Source organism: Haliotis rubra, unplaced genomic scaffold (assembly GCF_003918875.1).
Source record: "Haliotis rubra isolate DU_JTF1 unplaced genomic scaffold, ASM391887v1 Scf38, whole genome shotgun sequence".
Classification (NCBI taxonomy): Eukaryota; Metazoa; Mollusca; class Gastropoda; order Lepetellida; family Haliotidae; genus Haliotis; species Haliotis rubra.
The window spans coordinates 3,245,734-3,268,764 of NW_025767057.1; the positions used below are offsets into that span (position 1 = coordinate 3,245,734).

The window sequence follows — 23,031 nt, forward strand, 5'->3', positions numbered from 1 at the left end:
GTGGGTTTTACCAAGGTGAAAAACGTCCAAGGCCAGCTTCAATTTAGGCTTTTCTCCCTCATCAGGGGTGGTGGGGTAGCCTAGTGGTTACAGCGTTGGCTTGTCACACCGAAGGCCTGGGTTCAGTTCCTTACATGGGTACAATGCGGGAAGCCCATTGCTGGTGTCCCTGCCGTGATATTGCTGGAATATTCCTAAAAGCGGCGTAAAACCCAACTCACTCACTCACTCACTCCTCCATCAGTAAGCTGACATGCCGAGATGTAACTGGAATACAGCCTTAAACCCAACTGAATGTACTGATCCATTGCTTGTTGATGAGGTAGAGCTAAATTGCCAAAGGCCAAAGGCTAGGGAGGGAGTCTGTGATTGTTAAAGCATCGGCCCTAGATGTTGTTGTCTCAATCAGTATGTATTTACATTAAAGGTGCTGATTAAGTATACCATACTGATGGTTTGCAGACTATATTTACTCCCATCTGAGTGAGCCTCTGAGTTGAAATAAGGTTTTACATCATGTTCAAGATTCATTCATTTGCCTGTGTGTTTGTCTTAGACACAAGCCCAGACTAATGCTGGTTGTACAGTGCTAACCCACCATGATAGCAGTCAATTATGGATGCCCCAAGATATGAAGTATTCAGACTCCGGACAGTGATCCCGTTAATGCCAAGCTGTCAGGGTAACAAGAAGTGTAGGTATAACATGGGTGGGGAGTCGAACCACCGGCCTACCTTTCTCTGGACATAAGCTCCACCTATTTTACAATAGAGGCAGGTCTACTTCCATTTGAACAGACCCGTGAAGATCTGGGTTAGAATTGATCTTCAGTAACCCATGCTTGTTGTAAGAGGTGACTAACGGGATTGGGTGGTCAAGTTTGCAGACTTTGTTGACACATGCCATCGTATCCCAGTTGCGTAAATCGATGCTCATGCTGTTGATCAGTGGATTGTCTGGTCCTGGCTCGATTATTTACAGACCGCTGCCATATAGCTGGGATATTGCTGAGTGTGGCATTAAACTAAACTGGCTTCCTCACTCCATTGGAATAGTCAAGACCAAGAAAACAGTTTGTGATGTTCTCCTTTTCAACCTGTGTGAATTATGTTTACCTCTCTCAAACATTGATGAGGTCTGAGTCAGTGTATTAAGCTTTACATGTTTTATGTTCTTTGTTAGTAATGAAAGTTTGATTTGGTGGGATCATTTATTTAGGATGCAATGGTGGATTGAAGAGAATCATTTGATGATATAATCCCTGCTCCTGTGAGTGGGAGTGAGGTGGCATTCCTGTGGAAAACAGGGATGACGTAAGTGTCATCAGATAGCCTACAGTAGTTTGAGTCGAGGAGTAATTGTCTGTGTTAATCTGACTTTTCATTAAATGTCTCAAATAGAGGATGAGTTTTGTTGATGCTGATTACTAGCCATGGTCCACACTGTAATTTAACAGTTGAGGTCGAGTGTCTGTCACAAAAGTATAGCATGATTTCAAATAGACCTGTATCTGGAAACCAAAACATGTATATATGACATACAAATGTATAGAATTTTTCGAAATGAATACATAGTGCCATTTAGAAAGTGGTCAAATGTAATGTATGTTATATTTGGGACTACACTTCTCACAGTCAATGATGAGAACCCAGTCAGCCATCCCTGGCTTCCACATTTACACTTGTCAGAGGGGTACACAAAGTATGTGATCTAGACTACCGGTTTTCAGACTCCCATTTTGTTGAAGCTGCGGTTACATCGCTGACTTTGTGTGCTGGTGATTAGGTGCCTGACAAAGTGTTTGTTCGAATCCTGAATGGAACCTAACAAAAGTAATAGAATCTGTACTTTACTGAGACGTGTAATCCCAAACATGACATATGTAACTTCTGGCCAGTGTGTGATAACATGGTTATTCCTCCACTGTATTTACAGGTCACAATATGAAGGTGTTTTCCTTGTGAATGGTGCTCTGTCTCAAGAAATAGTCTTGTATATTTTGGGTTTATGGTACACCAAAAGAAGTCAAAGTCACAAACCCAAACACAATAAATGGTTTATCATATTTACCTGTCTGCTCTATTTGTGACCATCCGACACGATACATTGCAAAATATTATGATTAAAATTATAGTCCGCTACCAGTTGGAACTGGCCATTGCTGTCCTTTTGAAGGCAACTCTCATTATGTGACAGTTAAGTCACTGGAGCTTCATTAATCCAGACAGCAGCTGGATGCAGAAATATCAGCATATCTTAGTTAAATAACTGGAGCTTCATTAATCCAGCCATTAGCTGGATGCAGAAATATCAGCATATCTTAGTTAAATAACTGGAGCTTCATTAATCCAGACATCAGTTGGATACAGGGGTCTCAGTATACAGTAGTCAAGTCATTGGAACTTCATTAATCCAGACATCAATTGGATGCTTGGATTTAGTAGAGTTTATCCTGTTTATTGTTACTAGTGCTTCTAGGTGCCATGTACAAATATTGCGGAGATGTACCTATTGTGACGACCGACCGTAGTTGCGCCAAAATGAGCTGCTCGTGTTACTGGTTGTCCCTGGTGCTTGTGATGGCAGTAGTTTGCAAGTTGATCTCCCGGAGAGATAAAGATATAGTGATATGCTCAAATGGAACATAGATTGGACCAAGGTTCAAACATCTTCAGATAATGAAGTCACACAAATGCAAACATACTTACATACTCATGTTAATAAACAATTTGTTGACTCACAATACGCACAGTCGTTCACAGATACTCTTTGACATGAAACTGTTATTTCAGCCTACATATGTGATAACTACATTGTGACTTTGAAAATTGGTGTGAACCACTTCACTGATGGAACATGGTGGCTATTCAGTGTGTACATGTAACTAGTTAACTGCCTCAAGATGCTTGCCCGATGCTATTTTGGAATGCTACCACAGTGGCATGTGATTCAGCTATGTACTATGTGTACTGTTTCAGGACATATACTTGTGGTACCCCAGGAATGTCTGTCTTCAGCAGAAGTCAATAAATGTGAATCATTAAACTGTCCTTTGTTTTCAATACACCTCTCATCACTAGCAGGGATTCACAAGCTTCACACTGATGGACGGGCAAAAAAGCTTTGAAAATTATGTTAGGGAGGGAATTATAAATAATTGGTATTTCAAAATACCTCCTTGGAATGATAGGCAGTCTTGCTTGTAATTTGTGGAGTCCAAGATGTGTTCCCAGCACTTCATCTGTATGCCATTATTCAATGGAAAGGCTGTTAAGAAGCAAATGTTTTGGTATTACCCTGTACGTTCTTGTGCAGAACAGCTTCTGGGTTAGCCATAGCTATGTTATTACCCTGTATGTTCTTGTGCAGTGAGCTGGGTTTTTGATGTCGCTTTTAGAAATATTCCAGCGTTATCATGGCGGTGGACACCAGAAATGGGCTTCACATATTGTACCCATGTGGGGAATCCAACCCGGGTCCTTGGCATGACAATCAAACACTTTAACCACTAGGCTACCCCATCGCCTGATAAGCGAATAATCTGTGTAGAATTTAGACAAATCGTTTCAAACAGTTCATCCCAGTAAAGAAGGACTTTATTATGCATTTCCAGGAACCAGGGGTGGAAATAACTTTAAACTTGCTAGTGTACTCCGGTACATTGGCACATGTAAAATCACTTGCCCTGATAATTTTTCCACTATACCGGACGTTTTCTTGTTGATTTTTTAAATAAACAACATAATTAACATTGGAAAGTCAACTGGACACCGGTACAGTTTGATATACAAATTTGTTTGCCCAACAGAAAAAAACCACTGTACTCGGACGTCGGGCAATGGGTTATTTCCACCCCTGAGGATGACTGCTCTGTGATGCATGGGTGACTGGATACCACCTGTGATAAAACCTACTGGACACATCTTCCTTCCTCTTGCACAGGCCAACCACAACACCACATTTCAGTTTTCTTTAAGAGTTATTTGGTTTTGAATCGGATTCAGAACCGATTGCACCTGTGAAGATCTGGGTTAGAATTGGTCTTCAGTAACCCAACGGGGATCGGATGGTCAGGATCGCTGACTTGGTTGACACATGTCATTGTATCCCAGTTCCGTAGATCAATGCTCTTGCTGTTGATCACTGGACTGTCTTGTCCAGACTCGAATTTTTACAGACCGCCGTCATATAGCTGGAATATTGCTGAGTACGGCATTAAACAACAGATCAACCAACCAACAGAACCCATTGAGACAATACAGATCTCACTGACCATGGACTGCTTGACAAGTTTCTGCTTCCAACTTAGACAACAATACGAGGACAAAGAGGCAGACAAGCAGGCCAGGGCAGTGTCTTAATTTAGATAAAGTGAAGGATTCCATTAGACATGGAGAAAATGATCATCTTCTTTTATAAGTTGTATAAGCATGTTGCCTAATACTCTATTATGCTGGGTGATGTGCTGACCCTCCTGACTATAGATGATCAGTCTACAGAGTGAGTGAGTGAGTTTAGTTTTACGCCACTCAGCAATATTCCAGCTATATGGCGGCGGTCTGTAAATAATCGAGTCTGGACCAGACAATCCAGTAATCAACAGCATGAGCATCAATCTGTGCAATTGGGAACCAATGGCATGTGTCAGCCAAGTCAGCGAGCCTGACCACCCCATCCCGTTAGTCGCCTCTTACGACAAGCATGGGTTACTGAAGGTTCATTCTAACCCGGACCTTCACGGGTCTCGGACTACAGAGATTATTGAGGACGCCAGCCTCCTTTTGTTACTCAAGTTCGGGGTCTGTGGGAGGATATTGGATACTCAGCAATATTTAACGCGGAATGCAGATATAATCGTATTTGGTGTGCAGAATCAACATTGAAAAACATTCCTTGTAAATGTGAAAATGTCATTTGTATATTGTAATTGTCAGAGCCAATATCTCAAAGAAGAGTGAGTGAGTATGGTTTTGTACCATTTCTATAGTGCATCAATATCATGGCCGAGGACAGCATAATGGTACAATACCCATGTAGGAAATCAAACCCATGGTTTTGGCGTGATGTGTGAATGCTCCAACCATTAGGCTACCCGACTGACCCATCTGAAATAACACCGTACTGGGGATTCAGGGTCACTATCCACAAAACATTCGTAGCGCTACGACATTCGTAAGCGTATTATATACTATAGAGTTACGACAGGTCATAACGTTATGAACGTTTTGTGGATCGGGACCCAGGGTATTACATGAAAGGTGGCACTCTCCTAATGCGTCTGTTGGGAGTTTCCAGTTTCCAGATACTGACTACGGACTGAGTTTAGTTTTACGCCGCTTTTAGCAATATTCCAGCAATATCACGGCGGGGAACACCAGTAATGGGCTTCACTCATTGTACCCATGTGGGGATTCGAACCCGGGTCTTCGGCGTGACGAGCCAACGCTTTAACCACTAGGCTACCCTGCCGCCCCAGTTTCCAGATAAAAGAATAAAATAAGAATGTTGAACGTGTAACATTGCCAGTATATATCTACATCTCATCACTCAGCATAAGAGGTGGCAAATAAGGGTATCGGGTAGTTGGGCCACATAAAAAAATATTCTTGTTTCTCATAACTTTTTCAAAAAAAATATGGACGGTAGGCAGATTTTATTTTTACATTTTATGTCTAAAACTGCTTGATTTCTGTGGAAATTTACACTTTTTCTCAAAACTTAGAAGTGTGACAAAGTTGCATTTTCTCTAGTGTGAGAAAAAAAAGCCCTTAGGGTCGAGTTTATTTTTTGGGTTGGGCGGTAATGAGATTGAGATTGAGAAACAAGAATATTTTTATATATGGCCTTAGTCTCAGTAACTTGGTTGTTGAATAACATCTATCAAAATTACGTTGGTCGCCTTACATGCTGAACAAACTGTCTGTCTGTGATAACAATCTTACAACCCAGTTAATATTCAGGGCTCAGTTTCGAACCGTAAACTGCATCAATCACCTTTTCACACAATGTCAAAAGTTACCTTGATTGTCTCCCTTGGAATTTACCTGTGCAGGTGCGACACTTCCGCAAATCTAATTTCAAAATGGCGTTCATGGGCTGAGCGTCAGATGACAAACATCTGAAGAATTTCTACAAATACAACACGATCGGACGCTTAGACTGCTGTAGAATAACGCACGTGTGCATGTTTTAACACGACGAACCAATCAAGGGACACCTCAAAGGGGCTACGTTCATCAGAAACTTATATCTTCCGAAATGGCGCTTCGCAACTTCTTTGATTCGAAAATCCTAGCACTCTCTGTTTTGGTCCTTCTTATTGCCACATTAGTTTCCGTGCTATGTGCCCTGCTGCCATTTTGGTTCCGACTTCATTTCGACGCGGCTGATGCGACGTATGGCTCAATGGGTGAGCGAGAGGCGGAACTACAGATCGGTGTGTTCTGGATGTACAAACCCAACAAGCCTGGCCCCGAGCGAACCAAGGTGCTCATGACCAGCCTCGTTGCCCTGGGGGAGGCCACAAATCTGCAGGTGGAACCAGGTACACATTCTCACAAGTTTTGTTACCAATGATCCTGTTCACGGTTAACTAATTAAGATAAACAGTGGGACACAGGTGTTACAATAAATAAATATGGAACAAATGTTTCTGTGTAAACATGGGGAAGAACAAATTCTAGTATTTTGTGGGTAAGAGTTCCGCCCGTAACCCCCGCTTGAAAAATATTCTAATTATTATGATTATTTCAAGGGGTTAGGATTTAGGTTTAGGGTTTAGATTCAGCATTATGTTAGGTTTATGTTTAGGATAGGCTTTCTATAAGTATAAAAACCATCTATTCTTGCTATAAATCTTAGGCATAGAATGATAATAAAACGGGGGTTACGAGCAGAAATCTTTCCATTTTGTGACGTTTAGTGCCATCTAAGATTCTAACCAACACTGTCAGAATGAAACGAATTCTGTTTTAATAAGAAGTTTTATGAGGGACCACACTTTCATAATAAACTACAAAATTCTAGTACTTTTGGGGGGTTGAGTCCCTTCTGGGATCGGAAGTCATTAATTCAGAGTGAGCCAGCACAGAATCATCAGTCTTATCCTCTCCACCACTGGGGCTTCCACAAAGTGGAAGTGTGACAAATTGTAGCCAGGTAAACCCAAACCAAATTTTTCTTCATATTTCAGAAAACGTTAGGGTAAAACATTCAGGCTAGACACTCAGTGCTGGAGGGCATGTGAATGTGATTCTGTTCATAGCCATACGGTGATGCTAGTGAAATGATGGACCTCTTACTATAATACAAGACTGTATCTCTGTCTTGTTACACCACTATTCATGAAATGATTGGTTGAATGAAGAAAGGATGAGTTGTGTACACCATTCACACAATGGTTAAACTGTTCCCAGATTGGCTGACCTATACATAAACTAGTAACCATGGTAACCTGTTGATAAATCAGCAGACCCATATACAAAACAGACTGACCGATCTATAGCATATGTTTTAAGATCAAAGACAAATGGTAAATGAGAAAGTTAAAACAAAAGTATTATTTTGTTATTCGGTATTTTGTGAATCATGTCAGTTGACCATCCATTGACTAGGGCTGGGACGATACACTATGTCACGATACGATACATATCGCAATATTTTACCTGCGATACGATACGCATCACGATACATACAACTTGAAAGAATGACACGGTATCAAGATTAAAAATGATTTATTTCAAGGTATTTGTGTATAACAATAACACTATTGTAACAAACAAACAAGTAACTCTATCTCTAAATGCACTGTAACATGTTTAAGATAATACTGCTTTGAAAAAAAGTTGTGTATAGTTTTGTATCGATACACCAGTCAACAATACGATAGCTGTATCAAACTTAAATGTATCACGATGCATCGATACATCGGTGAATCGTCCCAGCCCTACCATTGACTGGTGATTGTGTGTTGCAGGATGGTTTAAGGCTGGCCAGGTGTTCTACTGTATTGGAGTATTTGGCATCGCTGCTGGCTTTGGCGGTTCTGCCATTCTTGCTCTACGAGAGTTCGGATCCCTCACAGGAAGCTTGGGTCTTTCTGTATTCACTCTCATTGCAGGTGAGCTTAATTTTTTCCCTCTTAATAAGAATTATGCCAACTTAAGTATATATTTAAGAGTACTTTTCGAGACTTTGTGAGTATTTCAGATATCTGTAAGCACTGTGTCTTGGGAAGAAATTAATTCATGTTGTCAGCATGAAGATAGGCTTTGCTAAAGAGTTGTGACCAGAAGCTTGGCTGATCAGATAGCCAAACATTTATCATGGGCACTATCACAAACAATTAGCTCAGTGAAGGAAAACTGATTTGTATGGATAGTCAACTTCTTTATTGCAATGAGTGCGACGTTTCGGTGTAGGTACTAACACCTTTATCAAGCAAGTGTTAGTACCTACACCCAAACGTCGCACTCATTGCAATAAAGAAGTTGACTATCCATACAAATCAGTTTTCCTTCATCTTCATAACTTCTAAAATGCCTCTCAAAGAAATTAATTAGCTCAGTGGTTTACCATGATGGGCTGTAGCTATTTTTCTAAGTAGAACTGGAATCTTGAAAACTGCTATATGGATTTTCCAATTTCCCTTTTCACTGGCATAAATTCATATATACAATAGAAGTGGTAGGATAGGTAATCTGATTTCTTACTAACAACTAACCCAAAGGAGAGAGTGTTTTGACTGGGAAAGGGCACCTTACCCTAATGATTGTAAATCGGACCTTGATCTGAAAGGGGAAACTGACCCTGATGATTGGAAAGGGGAGCTAGATTGGAAAGGGGCATCTAACCCTAATGATTGTAAAGGAGAGCTTGATAGGAAAGGGGCACCTTACCCAAATGATTGTAAAGGGGAGCTAGATTGGAAAGGGGCACCTAACCCTAATGATTGTAAAGGGGAGCTAGATTGGAAAGGGGCACCTAACCCAAATGATTGTAAAGGGGAGCTAGATTGGAACAGGGCACCTAACCCTAATGATTGTAAAGGGGAGCTAGAATAGAAAGGGGCACCTAACCCTAATGATTGTAAAGGGGAGCTAGAATAGAAAGGGGCACCTAACCCTAATGATTGGAAAGGGGAGCTTGAAAGAAAAGGGGCACCTGACCCTAATGATTGTAAAGTGGGGCTTGATCGAAAAGGGTCACCTGACCCTAATGATTGTATAGGGAGCTAGATTGGAAAAGGGTCACCTGACCCTAATGATTGTAAAGGGAGCTAGATTGGAAAGGGTCACCTGACCCTAATGATTGTATAGGGAAGCTAGATTGGGAAGGGTCACCTGACCCTAATGATTGTATAGGAAAGCTTTGATTGGGATCGGAAAGGGCACCTGACCCTAATGATTGTACAGGGAAGTTGGGAAGGGTCAGTCAGGATTAAATATGTAAGATCAGAATGAGCTGAGTGTTGTCTTTATCAAAGCTATAGTCCATGGAACTGAAAATCAGTGTCTAAAGGGATGCAGCTGAGCCACATTTGAGTAACTCATGAGAGATAAACTGTTAAACATTTTAGCGAGCAGGTAATTGTAGGGTTCAAATAGATCAGAATAGTTACCTTTTCTTGTCAATCTGTGGATGTCAGACTGCAGTATATATTGTTATGGCAAGCCAGACAGACTGTATACAAATGCAATGTCTGCTTCACTATCTAGATCCTATATATAAATTATAAGGCAGTTACTCTAGTAGAACTGACTTTCCAAAAGGCCTGTAGAAAAGATTTGTTTAGGGAACAGTTATTTTGCTAAATGCAATGTATGTTCCACATACAAATATTTACCCTCCCAAAGACCCCCACGTGATAGTTGCTTTGTACATGCATGACACAAGTTCCATATCTTTTATTTTTCCTTATCCTGACTCATGCTCTTTTGCTTGTCGTCTTCTTCTTGCGAACATAGTGGAACACTTGTATCTCCCTAATTGAAGCTCCCTTCAATGTAAAATCACTAATTAGTACTCATCACGAGTTACCTCCCTTCCACAAGCGTGGGAACGAGGGCGCCACCTCCACCCATGTGCCTCACTCTCTCCTTCTTCGCCCAGTGAGCTGGATCGAGAGCTACTGTGTCTCCCGACACACTATATCCTTTGATTATATTTAGTTAGTTACCTCGTATAGACATCTATAGAGGTTTAGCTAGTATCCTTCAACAATTATATATTGATATTTAGTCGTGTTTCTACTGTTTATTCACGGACGCCGTGTTTGTTTCAGTGGATTACGTTGATGAAAATTCTGTACTGTTGCAGATTACGCTTTTTATTCTGCTGCTGATCCGCATTTAATATGCCCTAGTTGTACTCGCGCCATGTTCATTTTATTCACGTTGCAGTTGCGGTACTAATTTATCCAATTCTGCCTTTAATAAATAATTACTTTGCATTTGAGACGCCGCAGCAGATAGGTCGCTGCGATGCAGAGTCTAGCCATGACTGATACACCTGAACCCCTCGCCAGTCTACTGCTGTTGGTCGACCCCCTCCCGTCTGGTGTTCCGCTAGAGGGTGGAGAGTGGGGACGTAGTCCTGCCGCCTCCAAGAAGCGCCCTGCTTCCCCAGACATCCCATCGCCGCAGCCGAAGACTAGAGGGTTTCTACTGCATCTCAACGCGACCTCTGAGGGGAAATCAACGGTCTACTTGAACTTCTCAGCCGAGATTGTTCCCCGCCGCAGATTTGGGCCTGTATGATGATCAGCCGATCATCATACCTGATGTACATCAAAAGAATGACCGATGTCGGCAACAGTGATGTCAGCGCAGATCAACATGCAGCCTGATGTACCAACGCTGATATTCTATGATCTTCCTGAGGGTCCCGTCGCTACCAACACTCAACGCAGACTTCGCACCCCCAGGGCAGCGTCGACCTCTGAGGGGAAATCAACGAAGTCTACTAGGACTTTCTCAACCGAGATTGTTCCAGCCGCTGAACTGGGCCTCTACGATGATCAGCCGATCATCATCCCCGACGTACGCCACAAGAAGCGACCGGAGACAGCTACAGTGACATCAGCAGAGATCGCCATGCAGCCTGATGTCTCTACACTGACGTCAGACGACTTCCCTGAGGGCCCCGCCGCTAACATCGCAGAGAGGGCACCGACTACTTCGTCGCAGACCATCCCAGATGAACTGTTGCGGCAAATCATGATCATGATGGAGGGCCACTACAGACTGGAGAAGCAGCCAGCCCAAGGCCTGAGCCTTCGCGAAGGTTCCAACGCAGACGACACCCCAGAGGCACCCCCGTCAGCGTAGCAGCCACGACGAAGCCACCTTCGCGAAGGAAGTCGCAGACCACCTCGACGAAGGACCCAGATGTACAGCCTTCGCGAAGGCGGGATAGATCATCACCTTCCTCGGCTTCATCCTTAGATGCGGACTCAGACCACCAGACCTCACGGAAGCCTTCGCGAAGGTCAAGTCGCCGTTCCCCAGGACCGACGCAGAGGAAGCTTCGCGAAGGCCTTCGCGAAGGACACCTGACTACACAAGAGCTTCGCGAAGCTATCAACATTCTCCTCACAGGTCTCCGAGAAGGTCAACCCATAGACGCAGATCACCAAGACGATCTCCTCGCCGTTCACCGCGCCGATCTCCTCGTACATCACCACGTCGATCGCCTCACAGGTCACCACACAAGTCTGCACAAGTCTACAGTCAGGTCTCCGAGGCGCCACCCGACATAGAGATAGAAATACACAGTCCACCATCAGAAGAGCATCAACCTCTCATCAGCGATGCTGGGATAGAAGATGATGGAGGCATCATTTTCTCAGACGCTGAGATACGATATTGGATGGTAAACAACCTAGATCTCTCTTCACCTTCCAAGAGTGGCAACTCGGCGCAGACATACCTGATAAAGGAAGACAATGCAGACGCCATCACCTTACCTCCGATCGACTCGATTGCTGCTGTGCCACAGAATGTGGACACAGCCTACCATAAAGCCATAACAGTTCAAACGCCAGAGGCGTATGTTCTTGGCCTTAATAGATCTAGAACGATCAATGAGATTCTTATCACCAGATTTCGTGACGCGACTTCTGAAGATGATAGGATGATCTACTCGGCTCTACTTATGCAGAACCAGCAAGAACCACACCCTGTATGAAGCTAACGCTCATATATTGATCGGACTCTAGACACCGCTAAAGGAAGTCCCAGGCCACCTCCGCGAAGGAGCTAGAGCCTCACCAGCTACAAGGGACGCCGCGGAGGAGAAGCGCCCAACCGACCCCACATATTGCTGAGTGCGGCGTAAAACTAACTCACTCACTCACTCATGTTGAACACAGAGGTCGTTCGCGAAGCAAGCGCTCATATATATATATATACTGATCGGGCTCTGACTCGATACCTTCGCGAAGGTCGCGAAAGCTAAGTGGCTCCAAGTCTACTTCACACAGAAAATCTAGAATGGATACTTCGAGAGCTTCGCGAAGTCTCCGGCGTCCACCGAGGAAATCTCCTCCAAGGTCTCCATATATTAGGCACTCGTCATATATAGCTACTCGTCAGTCCGTTCAAGACATCGCATAAGTTGTCTATCAACTGTATGCCATATGCCGTCTATAAGCCTACGCGAAGACAATTGCACAGGCTATTTACAACACAGAACGTCGCTGTATTAATTAGTCAACGACGTTTCATAGATCTTCACAGGAATCAACCTTTCCGTATAGATTGCTAGAATATGCAATCCCGGACTACGATACGACACGATTATCTACATGCGTGACCATTACACAGATCTGCAGACAATTCAATATCGAAATTGAACAGCAGCCTTGTTACAGCGAGTATAACTCATAATCGTTGGACAACGACCTACGAAGAGGTCGATCTTAGTTCACAGTTCAAGACTTACGTTACAAGTGACAACTATATATCAGTGAACGAGCAAGCCTCCTTACAGTCCAGTTAATCTGAACCTTCATGATTGGGCTGCTTTCTTCAGGTTAGAGACCTCCCCTGTCAAGTTAGGACGAGGGCACGGCAGTCAGGCGATTTTACATAAAGTTCAACGAGAACAGACACACCTGGTTGTGCACCTACATCGTCAAGGACTTCGTGAGCGAATAACCTAGGCGACGGGATACAAGTGGATCTAAATCCACAGCGTCTCAGACAACAGCTGAATTTCATCATCAAGCTACTAACATAACTAGATGGTTAGTAAACCTGCTTAAGCTTTCTGATTGGAGAATTAAAGCGGAAGTTTCACCCTCCAACTTGGGGATCTGAATATAGTGCTCCAACACCTCACACAAGTGAGGTTTATGAACACGCCTGGATGACATACTTGGACTCCATGATAACGATGATTCTATCGCGATGGCCAGCAAGAGCACTGTAAATTTATCTCCACCCGAACCAAACAGGAGGAAAAATGCAACAGATTATTTCCTCTATCATCAACTTACGCCAGAATGAAGTCTCACGTACTATATCTCCGTTTGGATCAGAACTGTCATACTACGTGCATACAAGGCGGATGGACCCAATCCGACCCTCCATGAGCTTTTAATACTCATGATATTAGAGCTAACTTCTACAATTGATCTACACAAATGTTATTTGAAATAATGGAGGGTTTATTTCTGGAGATCCGATATGGTGGTTGCCAACCATTATCTGAGAGATATCACCACCGAGGGCGTCTCAGGTATCCACCAATTCGATCCCATGGTCCCGCAGACAACAGTTGACAGTTCCTCGGAGAAGATAAGTCAATCTTACAGATTTCTACTTATCTTATAACAGTACTAAATAGCTACATGCGATATATAATTTGCTTAAGTTCTTTTATCATCACAGTACTATGATTATTACATCATACAATATATAAGTTAACAACTCTACAGAGTTGGTTATTATATATTTACCTTAAGTTAATCATATCTTAAGAGTGGTACTATGGTTACATGATAAATGCATTAGCTAACAAACTCTACAGAGTTTTGGCTATTATATCACGTAGCTTAAGTTAATTATATCTTAAGCATAGTACTATACTCATATTGTAAAATATATAAGCTAACAAACTCTACAGAGTTTGGGCTATTATATAGGTAGCTTAAGCTTATTCATATCTTAAGCTCAGTACTATGTTTATATCATATAAGTATATTAGCTAACAAACTCTAAAGAGTTTTTTGCTATTTGGCTTAAGTTTCATCATATCTTAAGCAATATGGTTACATTATAACATGTATTAGCTAACAAACTCTACACGAGTTTTTGCTATTATATATGTAACTTAAGCTTATTCATATCTTAAGCACTTAGTACTATGTTATATCATATAGGTATATTAGCTATCAAAACTCTAAAAAGAGTTTTTGCTATGATATATTTGGCTTAAGTTTCATCATAATTTAAGCTTTATGGTTTACATTAACACTCTGTGAGGAGTTTGCTATTATATATGTAACAAGGGTTTCCATATGGAGTTTTAAAAGCTATTATATATGTTTATATCATATAGGTTTAGCTAACCCTTCATAGGTTTTGCAATTACTCTAAAAGGTTTCCTTCTATTACTATGTTTATATCATATAAGTATATTAGCTAACAAAACTCTAAAAGGTTTTTTTCTATTATATATTTAGCTTAAGGTTTTCCTTCATATCTTAAGCTCAATACTAGGTTTATGTCATATAAGTATTTTAGCTAACAAACTCTAAAGGGTTTTTTGCTATTATATAATTAGCTTAAGTTTCATCATATCTTAAGCAGTATGGTTACATTATAAAATGTATTAGCTAACAAAACTCTACAGAGTTTTGCTATTATATATATAGCTTAAGTCTAATCATATCTTAAGCTTAGTACTATGGTTACATTATAAATTTATTAGCTAATAAACTCTACAGAGGTTTTTTTTTGGCTATTGTATATGTAGCTTAAGTTAATTATATCTTAAGCACAGTACTATACTCATATTGTAAAAATATATTAGCTAACAAACTCTACAGAGTTTTGCTATTATATATGTAGCTAAAGCTTATTCATATCTAAAGCTCAGCATTATATCTATATCATATAAGTATATTAACAAACTCTAAGGAGTTTTGCTATTATATAATTAGCTTAAGTTTAATCATATCTTAAGCTTAGTACTATGTTTATATCTTAAAGTATTTTAGCTAACAAACTCTAAGGAGTTTATACTAGCATATTAACAAGCTTAAGTCTATTAGTCTTAAGCATTGTATTAATGTTATATATACTTTATCATAATAAGTACATTGTAATAACCTTTATATGGCAGCTGATAAGTTAGCAGCAGGAATTCATCAGTTCAGTACCTTTATGAAGTTCCCATAGGGTTATTACAATCATCACAGTTCAAATCACTAATTATTAAAATCCAAAGTATTATATATTCCCACCTCGGTTCACCGAAATCTACAAGCAAAAGAGCAAGAGTCAGGATAAGGAAAAATATGTAATTTTTAGAGTAAAATTGATATTTTATACTTATCCTGACTCATGAGGTAAGCCCTCCCATCCTCCCCACATAACACTTTGGATTTCCCTGTAAATTCAAATGTTGGGCTCAGTATATGAGGAGAGAGTGAGGCACATGGGTGGAGGTGGCGCCCTCGTTCCCGAGCTTGTGGAAGGGAGGTAACTCGTGATGAGTACTAATTAGTGATTTTACATTGAAGGGAGCTTCAATTAGGGAGATACAAGTGTTCCACTATGTTCGCAAGAAGAAGAAGACAAGCAAAAGAGCATGAGTCAGGATAAGTATAAAATATCAATTTTACTCTAAAAATTACATTTTTTCTATTGCAGCAATTTCACAGGTGATCGCCGTTGTGTTTCTTTTGATCACAAGCATCAGTGGCAAGAGCACATGGCACATGCTCCCTCTAGAAGATCCATACCGAGTCGTCATCACTTCCTACCCTGAAATGAACCTCGATTGGGGATTCTATGTTGCTGTTATCGGCGCTGGGCTCTCCATCTTCGGAGCTGTCCTCCTTATTATTGAATCACTGAAACTCTGCAAGAGTATTGAAGATATCCGACGCCGCCAGTTGACAACGAAACCCAAACCAGAGCCATACCCAGATATCCGCTACAGCCGTTTCACGTATGCCGATGTTCCCCGTCCCCAAACTGGGTACCCCAAAGAAGGGTACTCCCAATCTCATCACACAGGGATGGTGTTGAGCCGAGCACCCCCACAGCAGTTCATCGCTCAGCCTCAGCCCTCTCCCCAGCCCCCTCGGTACGGGGACTACCAGCACTCCCCCCAACCCATGCGAAGCTACAACCCTGAGCCAGGCTATGTGTCACGTCAAGTAGAGTTGTAAGAAGGCAACTTTATTGTTAAGCTGGGTTTCAGGAATTAATTTGTGAGGATATCAGAGGCCATATAAAGACAACTTTAGATTTGTAAGGTATGTAATTTTACCGTACATTACCCATATTGAAAAATGAAAAATATAGTATTTGGGACTATGTGCTTCACTGTTTGAACTAAGAATAAAACTTATTGGTTAAACTATAGGAACAAATGTTGAATGATATCCTGCACCATAAATAGGTGAATTTATTAGTGGTACATGTATATTGTTTTCTAAAAATTATAGATTCAATATTTAAAGATATTGCAAGGGGAGGCAATTTTAAGACGTACATGTGTTTGGATATCTAAGAACACAACATTGTCAGTAGAATATCTTTTGGTAAGTAGATTGATATAAGATTTGTAGGTACTAGTTTGGGAGGAAGTGCGTTTGCTGCTGTAATTGTCAACACAGTTGTTATATCACGAGGAATGTACATAACATTATCAACATCTATTGATAATTTTAATTCTGATGTTGATTTTGGAAACTGTAGAGATGTCTACATCTTGCTCCTTTTTTTTATTGTGTCATTCTCCAAAAATATTTTTAAATTGATATATGTTTTTATTTCAAATAGTTTTACATAAAAATCTCATATGAACATTCCATTTATCAGGTTTTAATTCTTTCCATCATTTTGACTTAAAAGTTGATGTTGATTCTGTACATAGTTTTGTATACACTTGTATCCCACTATACCCATGTGTTTTAAATCAAATAATTAGCATTATTATGAGAATGAGAATTCATGGTAAAATGAGGATATTCATTCCTTGTTTATTTGTTTGCAAAATTAATGGTTTGATATTTCTGAATTTTAAACATAAGAATTTTTATATAATTGCTGTTTTAGAAATGAATGCTTGATCATTTTTATTGTATATTTGCTATCACAAGTATGACTTTTATCACAGTATCATTGATCTAGATTGTATAGTCTTGCCTTACTTTGTGTGTAAGTCACCAATAAGTGGTCTTGCCATATCAAGCAACAGAAAAACTGATCATTTGTCATAATATCAACCTTTGGTTATCCAATGAATTGCATCTCCAGCCTGTTACAATATATACTACCCTACCATTCACCACGGATGCTTCTTAAAGTAGTCATCCAATGAAATTCAACACCATGGAACTTTCTGCTATGATAACATTGAGAGAGAATGGGATGCTGAGGTCACTTCCTAACTGAGAAATGCAACCAGGATATATAAAGTGATAGAATGGGGATATATTACGGTGGATAATCAAGGGTACATTATGTCATATATATTTTAGTACTCATGAATCATTCCGAAATTTTGTAATAAAATATTTTATATTGATGTCTGTTGTGTTGTTATATTTAAACAAGGGAAGTTACTGCTTAAATGCAAAACAGATGCAGCCTTATAAATCATCTCCCTTAATTTAGAATGGGAACAGGTGGCAAGGTGGCTCAGGCGCTATAATTCGCTGTGCAGAGTTGCGTCCCTTGGCACATCGGAAACTTCAGATTGTGGGTTCAAACCAGGTTAGCTCGGACTTGGTTTATCGGCATCAGATCCGTGAGTTTCACCCCAGTGGTTATGTCTGAGACCTGTATCACGTAATGCTTTCAGCCCATAGTTAAAGAAGAATGATGACAATTGTTATGGATATACAACTTCTTTTATTCTGTGAAGGGTGACAGGTATTTTTCCGACTTAGATTCTAATGCCGTTGTCAAGCAAGTGATGACATTAGAAGCTATGTCGAAACGTCGCCTTTCACAGAATAAAAGAAGTTGTATATCCACAATTGTCATCATTCTTCATCAACACAACTTCTAAATGCCCATCAAAGATGCCCATAGTTAGTTGACAAACTGACGATCACAGGTACTGTTCAAAGCAGGGTTAAAATGAACTTACTTAAATGCAAAAGAATATTCCAATGGTTCTAGGCATGTTTTCTAACGAGGACATGGTAATACACCAGTTTAATAACAGATCATCACATCGGCTTCCGCCCAAGATATAACAATGATAAGTGTGATTGTAGAGCACGGTTACCTGTTGTTTGAACAGGTCAAAATTGAATTTGGAATCGTGCATTAAGTTTCAGATGTTAATGAAATATACTTTCACACGGTATCAAATGTTTGGACAAGTCGCTGTCCAGAAGTCATTTGTTTCCACACAACAGCGATTTGGTTATTCTGCCTTACTGAGTGAATACTTCACGGACTCACCCGTAAAGATCCGGGCTAGAATCTTCAGCAGCCCATGCTTGTAAGATGATCAGGTGGTCTGGCTCACTGATGACATATGTCATCTTAGGCAAATTGTGTAGATCAATGCTCATGATCAGTGGATTGTCTGGTCCAGTCTCGAGTTTTTACAGACCGCCGCCATGTAGTTGGAATATGGCTGTGTTCGGCATTTAACAACCATCAAACAACCTCAAGGACAAAATCATGGAATAATAGGAAAACAACCTTGTTTACAATCATAATGATCTTTATTGATTTGTTTGGGGTAATTGCTTTTCTTCTATATGTGCTCTCTTTATAGACAGTGGGGTATCTTTTAAAGAGTAATGTGGTAAAGTAGAATATTACAAGCATTAAAATCCCGCGAGCTGCATAGTAATAAACATACCTAGAAACGAATGAAACGCACCCGAATTGATTGAGGCGTACGTAAAATATGGTGAGGGCGCCACATGTCCCCAGCGTTGGACCGCCTGCAGACTGTGTTCAGTCGTGATCAACGAAATTAAGGGTGGAAGAAACGTTTGGATTATCATTAAAGGTGTATTATAAAAGTACATTGTTCATACAACAATTAATCCACTGTCTTTTAATGAGAGCCAGTCATTAGCACACAAACCCAATAAAGCCTCCATTCGCTACAACAGGATGTGAAAATGTTAATTTGCCTGATGAGTGGCATTTTGTAACACCCATAAAAATATTCCATTGTTGTCTATTGTCTGTCTGCTCGCGACATTGCCCCATTGACGTCACGCGTCTCGCAAACCCATGTTTTATATTGCCCGTAAACTATGTACCTTTCATCCAGGGGCATTAATCTATCAGGAGGTTTCATAAATTCACTAAAAGTCATGGAGATATACAGACATGCTTTTCGTCTGCTCCGCCTTTAGCGTTCTGTGCTTTTTTCGGCATAAATTCATTTTTCCTGGCAATAATTTCAGACGCACAACGACATTTCATGATTTCTATTTTGTTGTTTTTCTGTTTCACGCTAATCAATATACATGTATAAATCGGTGATATTTCTAGCATTCAATATACGCGACAACAGTAAACTCGCTATTAGCGGAACAGTAGTGTTTCTACTGAAATAAAAGCAGTAGCATCATGGCTAATGCGTTCGCACCAAAGTTCACCTTCGATTTCTTAAAGGGAACAATGTTTTAAAGCCCATTTCTGTTGTCCGTATATGTAACAATGTCTGAATATTACCCAGCATTACTCAACATAATATTCAAGCAGTCTAAAAAAATTAGTTTGATGTTTAACGACGCACTCAGCATTATTCCAGCTATATGGTGGTGGTTTGTAATTAATTTAGTGTGGACCAGACAATCCAGTGATCTACAACATGAGCATCTTGAACAAAAAAATGTCTTTTTGCTTTTTTCCCTGGCTTACCAAGCGTTTGGGTCTAAAGGTAATAACACCATGAACAAGATTCTATTATATTATTGTTTAAGTCACATTGCAGAATTGTGTGCAGTTTTGAATACATGTACCCAGCTAACAATTTCACGTTGTCACAACGTCATCACAACGTTATTCTGTGACGTTAAAAATTGTGATACGTCATTAAATAATATGTCGCCACAAGGTAAGGTTACAATGCATTCGATGCTAACGTATTTTACATTGTCTTAACGTTCTATCTAACGTTAATAGCAGAACAGTTTCCCAATAGTGACCAGTACAAAAGCAACAAACCAGAAAGTCACTTCAATGTTTATTGGTCAATTTGCATGCTGTTTTGGTCGTGTGTTTTCTGAAGCTGTAGCTGACTAGTGAAGACAGAATCTCAAAGTGAAAACGTTTACAGAAAACTCTATCGTGACAAGTTCTAAGAAACGTTGTGTCATGACTTTACCAATCTACAACCTTCCCACAGCGTTGTGAAGACGCGCTCCGTCACTGGTCGTCCCGAATGAGCGGTTTCCAGATTAATAGGGTCCGGGCAAACGAGGATTCTCTGCATACGTGGTTTAATAACAAACAAGACTGAATCCATGCCTTTGTTTTTATTCGTTGTCTAAAAGTACAATGTGTTTTACAACATATCGAAAGTGTATGTTCCATTATAAAGTGATCAGTTAGCCCGGATATGTCATATATAAGTAGGGTGTGTATGTAAGGGCTAAGATCCTTACAGACTCACTAATAGAAGTAATTAAACGTTTCGTAAGTAAGCCGGGGAAGGAGCTAGATATTTGCCAAAGTAGCATTAGGTATTAGGATCTTAACAGGGATTAAGCTACATGCGGATTATTAGTGTATTACGAACACTGCTATTGCCCAAATATGTCCGGGTTTACAAGTTCCGTAAATGACCGCAGTTACGACATCTTTCCTTGTGTAATACATAGCTTATGAAATAAACCCGACCATTGGTTAATACAATGTCAAGAATTGATTCACTGTCGTTTCATATCACATCACGATGTCAGTATCGATAGCAAGCACTGATACAAGTTGTACTTTCATTTATACACATTCGCGATATTTACAATTATATGGATATTTACTGTTGTGTTGGTGTTTACCTTTCTTGGATACCCCGAGAAGGTCACGCACCTGTTGTAACGGTGTAACCTTTGTGACGTAAGCACGACGTCAGTGTCACGTGACAGGGTATTTCCTCAGACTGGCTGGTTTGTTTTGGTCTGTGGACAAGTCCAACCTGCGAGTGTGTACGAACGAGCGTTGTGATAGAGTTTGTAATCCGCGAGCGTCGTCACATTAATTTATTTAATTTATCTCTTTCGTGTCACTTACACTACAGAACAGTTTAAAATGGCGACTGTTGTGACGATTCTTGGTTTTCTTTGCTCTACACTGAGTGTGACGTTCAATGCCATTGCGATCGCCACACCTCACTGGCTTGCTTCGAGAGGTCGCTCAAACACTGACATCGGCGTGTTTCGACACTGTAATGTCGACAGTGGATATTGCGGCGATATGGACAGCCTGGGAGCTATCATCAACTCTAAAGATATAGGTGAGTGATAAACATGATTATGACACAGTAATATAGATACATTGTACAACAAAGTGGTACACTTGTCACATGGTATTGTCACAACTGTATTGCCTCAGTGACGTTATGGAAACATGATATCCAATTCAGTTTTCAATAATTTATACATGGAGATAACGTTATTTATTTATTCATCTGAAAAGCCTTTTTTATTTGTTAATATATTTTTTTGCAAGTCATGCATTAATCCTGTTAACTTTCCATTTGACAAGAATGTCAATACAATTGTGAGGATTGAAATAACCAGTTTGGCAACTTTTGTGTTTACAATATTTATCAGGTAGTGATCATTCGTGACAGGAATAACTAACAGTACTTAAAATGGAATATATAATTTAGTAATATACAAAATGATAAGTGGCTTTGCCTTATTTCTCTCATCACATCTTGAAATTGAAAATGACAGAATGTCCTCAACCAGCAATAAGTATTTATACTGCCCTTGAAGTGTCAATACATCTTGCATGTGAATGACTTCTTAAACACTGAGTTCTTAGATATTTCCAAGATTACACCAGGATATGCCAGGGACGTGTTTCTATATATGCCCAGCACAGGTATTGTGCACCTTTCGTCAACTATTGCTTCACAAGGAAGGAGGACTTGATGGGTGTACATCTGGTAACCTCTTGACACTGACGTTGTTCTGTTTCCTGGAATTAAGCCTTGGAGGGAGATTGCTCTTATGTTAGTTTTGTTTCCTGGATGAAAAATCAGATAGATTGCAAATGGTTTTATTTCAATGAATATTGAATGAATGTTGATTAATTAAGTTTTTTATGTTATAATCTTTTATGCAGATTAATGAAGGGTAATTTAGATTGTACTCCCTAGCACATGCATTCTCCTGATTAATGCATTGAATACTGAGATAATCCAGCATTGATTTGTAGCAAGCTGGTAACAACACTCTATAATGAACACACTACAGTTATGTGTGATTGTTGAAGGTTTCACAGTAACACCACAAATCATTCATGAGAAGGATTAACATAAGTAGGCTCACTAAAAGATAGTAACAGAAGGATAACATAAGTAGGCTCACTAAAAGATAGTAACAGAAGGATAACATAAGTAGGCTCACTAAAAGATAGTAACAGAAGGATAACATTCTAACAACATGATACACAGAGACATATGATAAAGGAACCATTTATACAGGACGCCAATTGAACCTGACTAAATACTTAGTGGGATGACTAACAGCTACTGCTTAATGAGTTCAAAGTAGGTGAACTAAGTGTAACAACCTTCATCTCTGCTGATGGAGGCCGGGGTTGTGGCACCGAATCTGAACAGTTTTAGTGAAGTCGTGGT

At 40.1% G+C, this 23,031-nt stretch overlaps 2 protein-coding genes across 2 annotated transcripts in view; both read left to right on the top strand.

Annotated features, from left to right (window-relative positions):
- Positions 1–6,069: 6,069 nt before the first annotated feature.
- Positions 6,070–17,766, top strand: LOC124286266. Its single transcript, XM_046722615.1, has 3 exons — positions 6,070–6,544; positions 7,976–8,119; positions 15,879–17,766. The coding sequence occupies exons 1-3, from the start codon at positions 6,259–6,261 to the stop codon at positions 16,400–16,402; spliced, it is 954 nt and encodes a 317-aa protein (XP_046578571.1). The 5' UTR covers positions 6,070–6,258; the 3' UTR covers positions 16,403–17,766.
- A 3,532-nt stretch (positions 17,767–21,298) lies between these two features.
- The window catches only part of LOC124286236, a 28,285-nt gene continuing 26,552 nt past the window's right edge, over positions 21,299–23,031 (top strand). Inside the window, exon 1 of the mRNA XM_046722579.1 lies at positions 21,299–21,675. Within this exon, the coding sequence (XP_046578535.1) occupies positions 21,471–21,675 (205 nt within the window). The 5' untranslated portion in view covers positions 21,299–21,470. The remainder of the gene's footprint in view (positions 21,676–23,031) is intronic.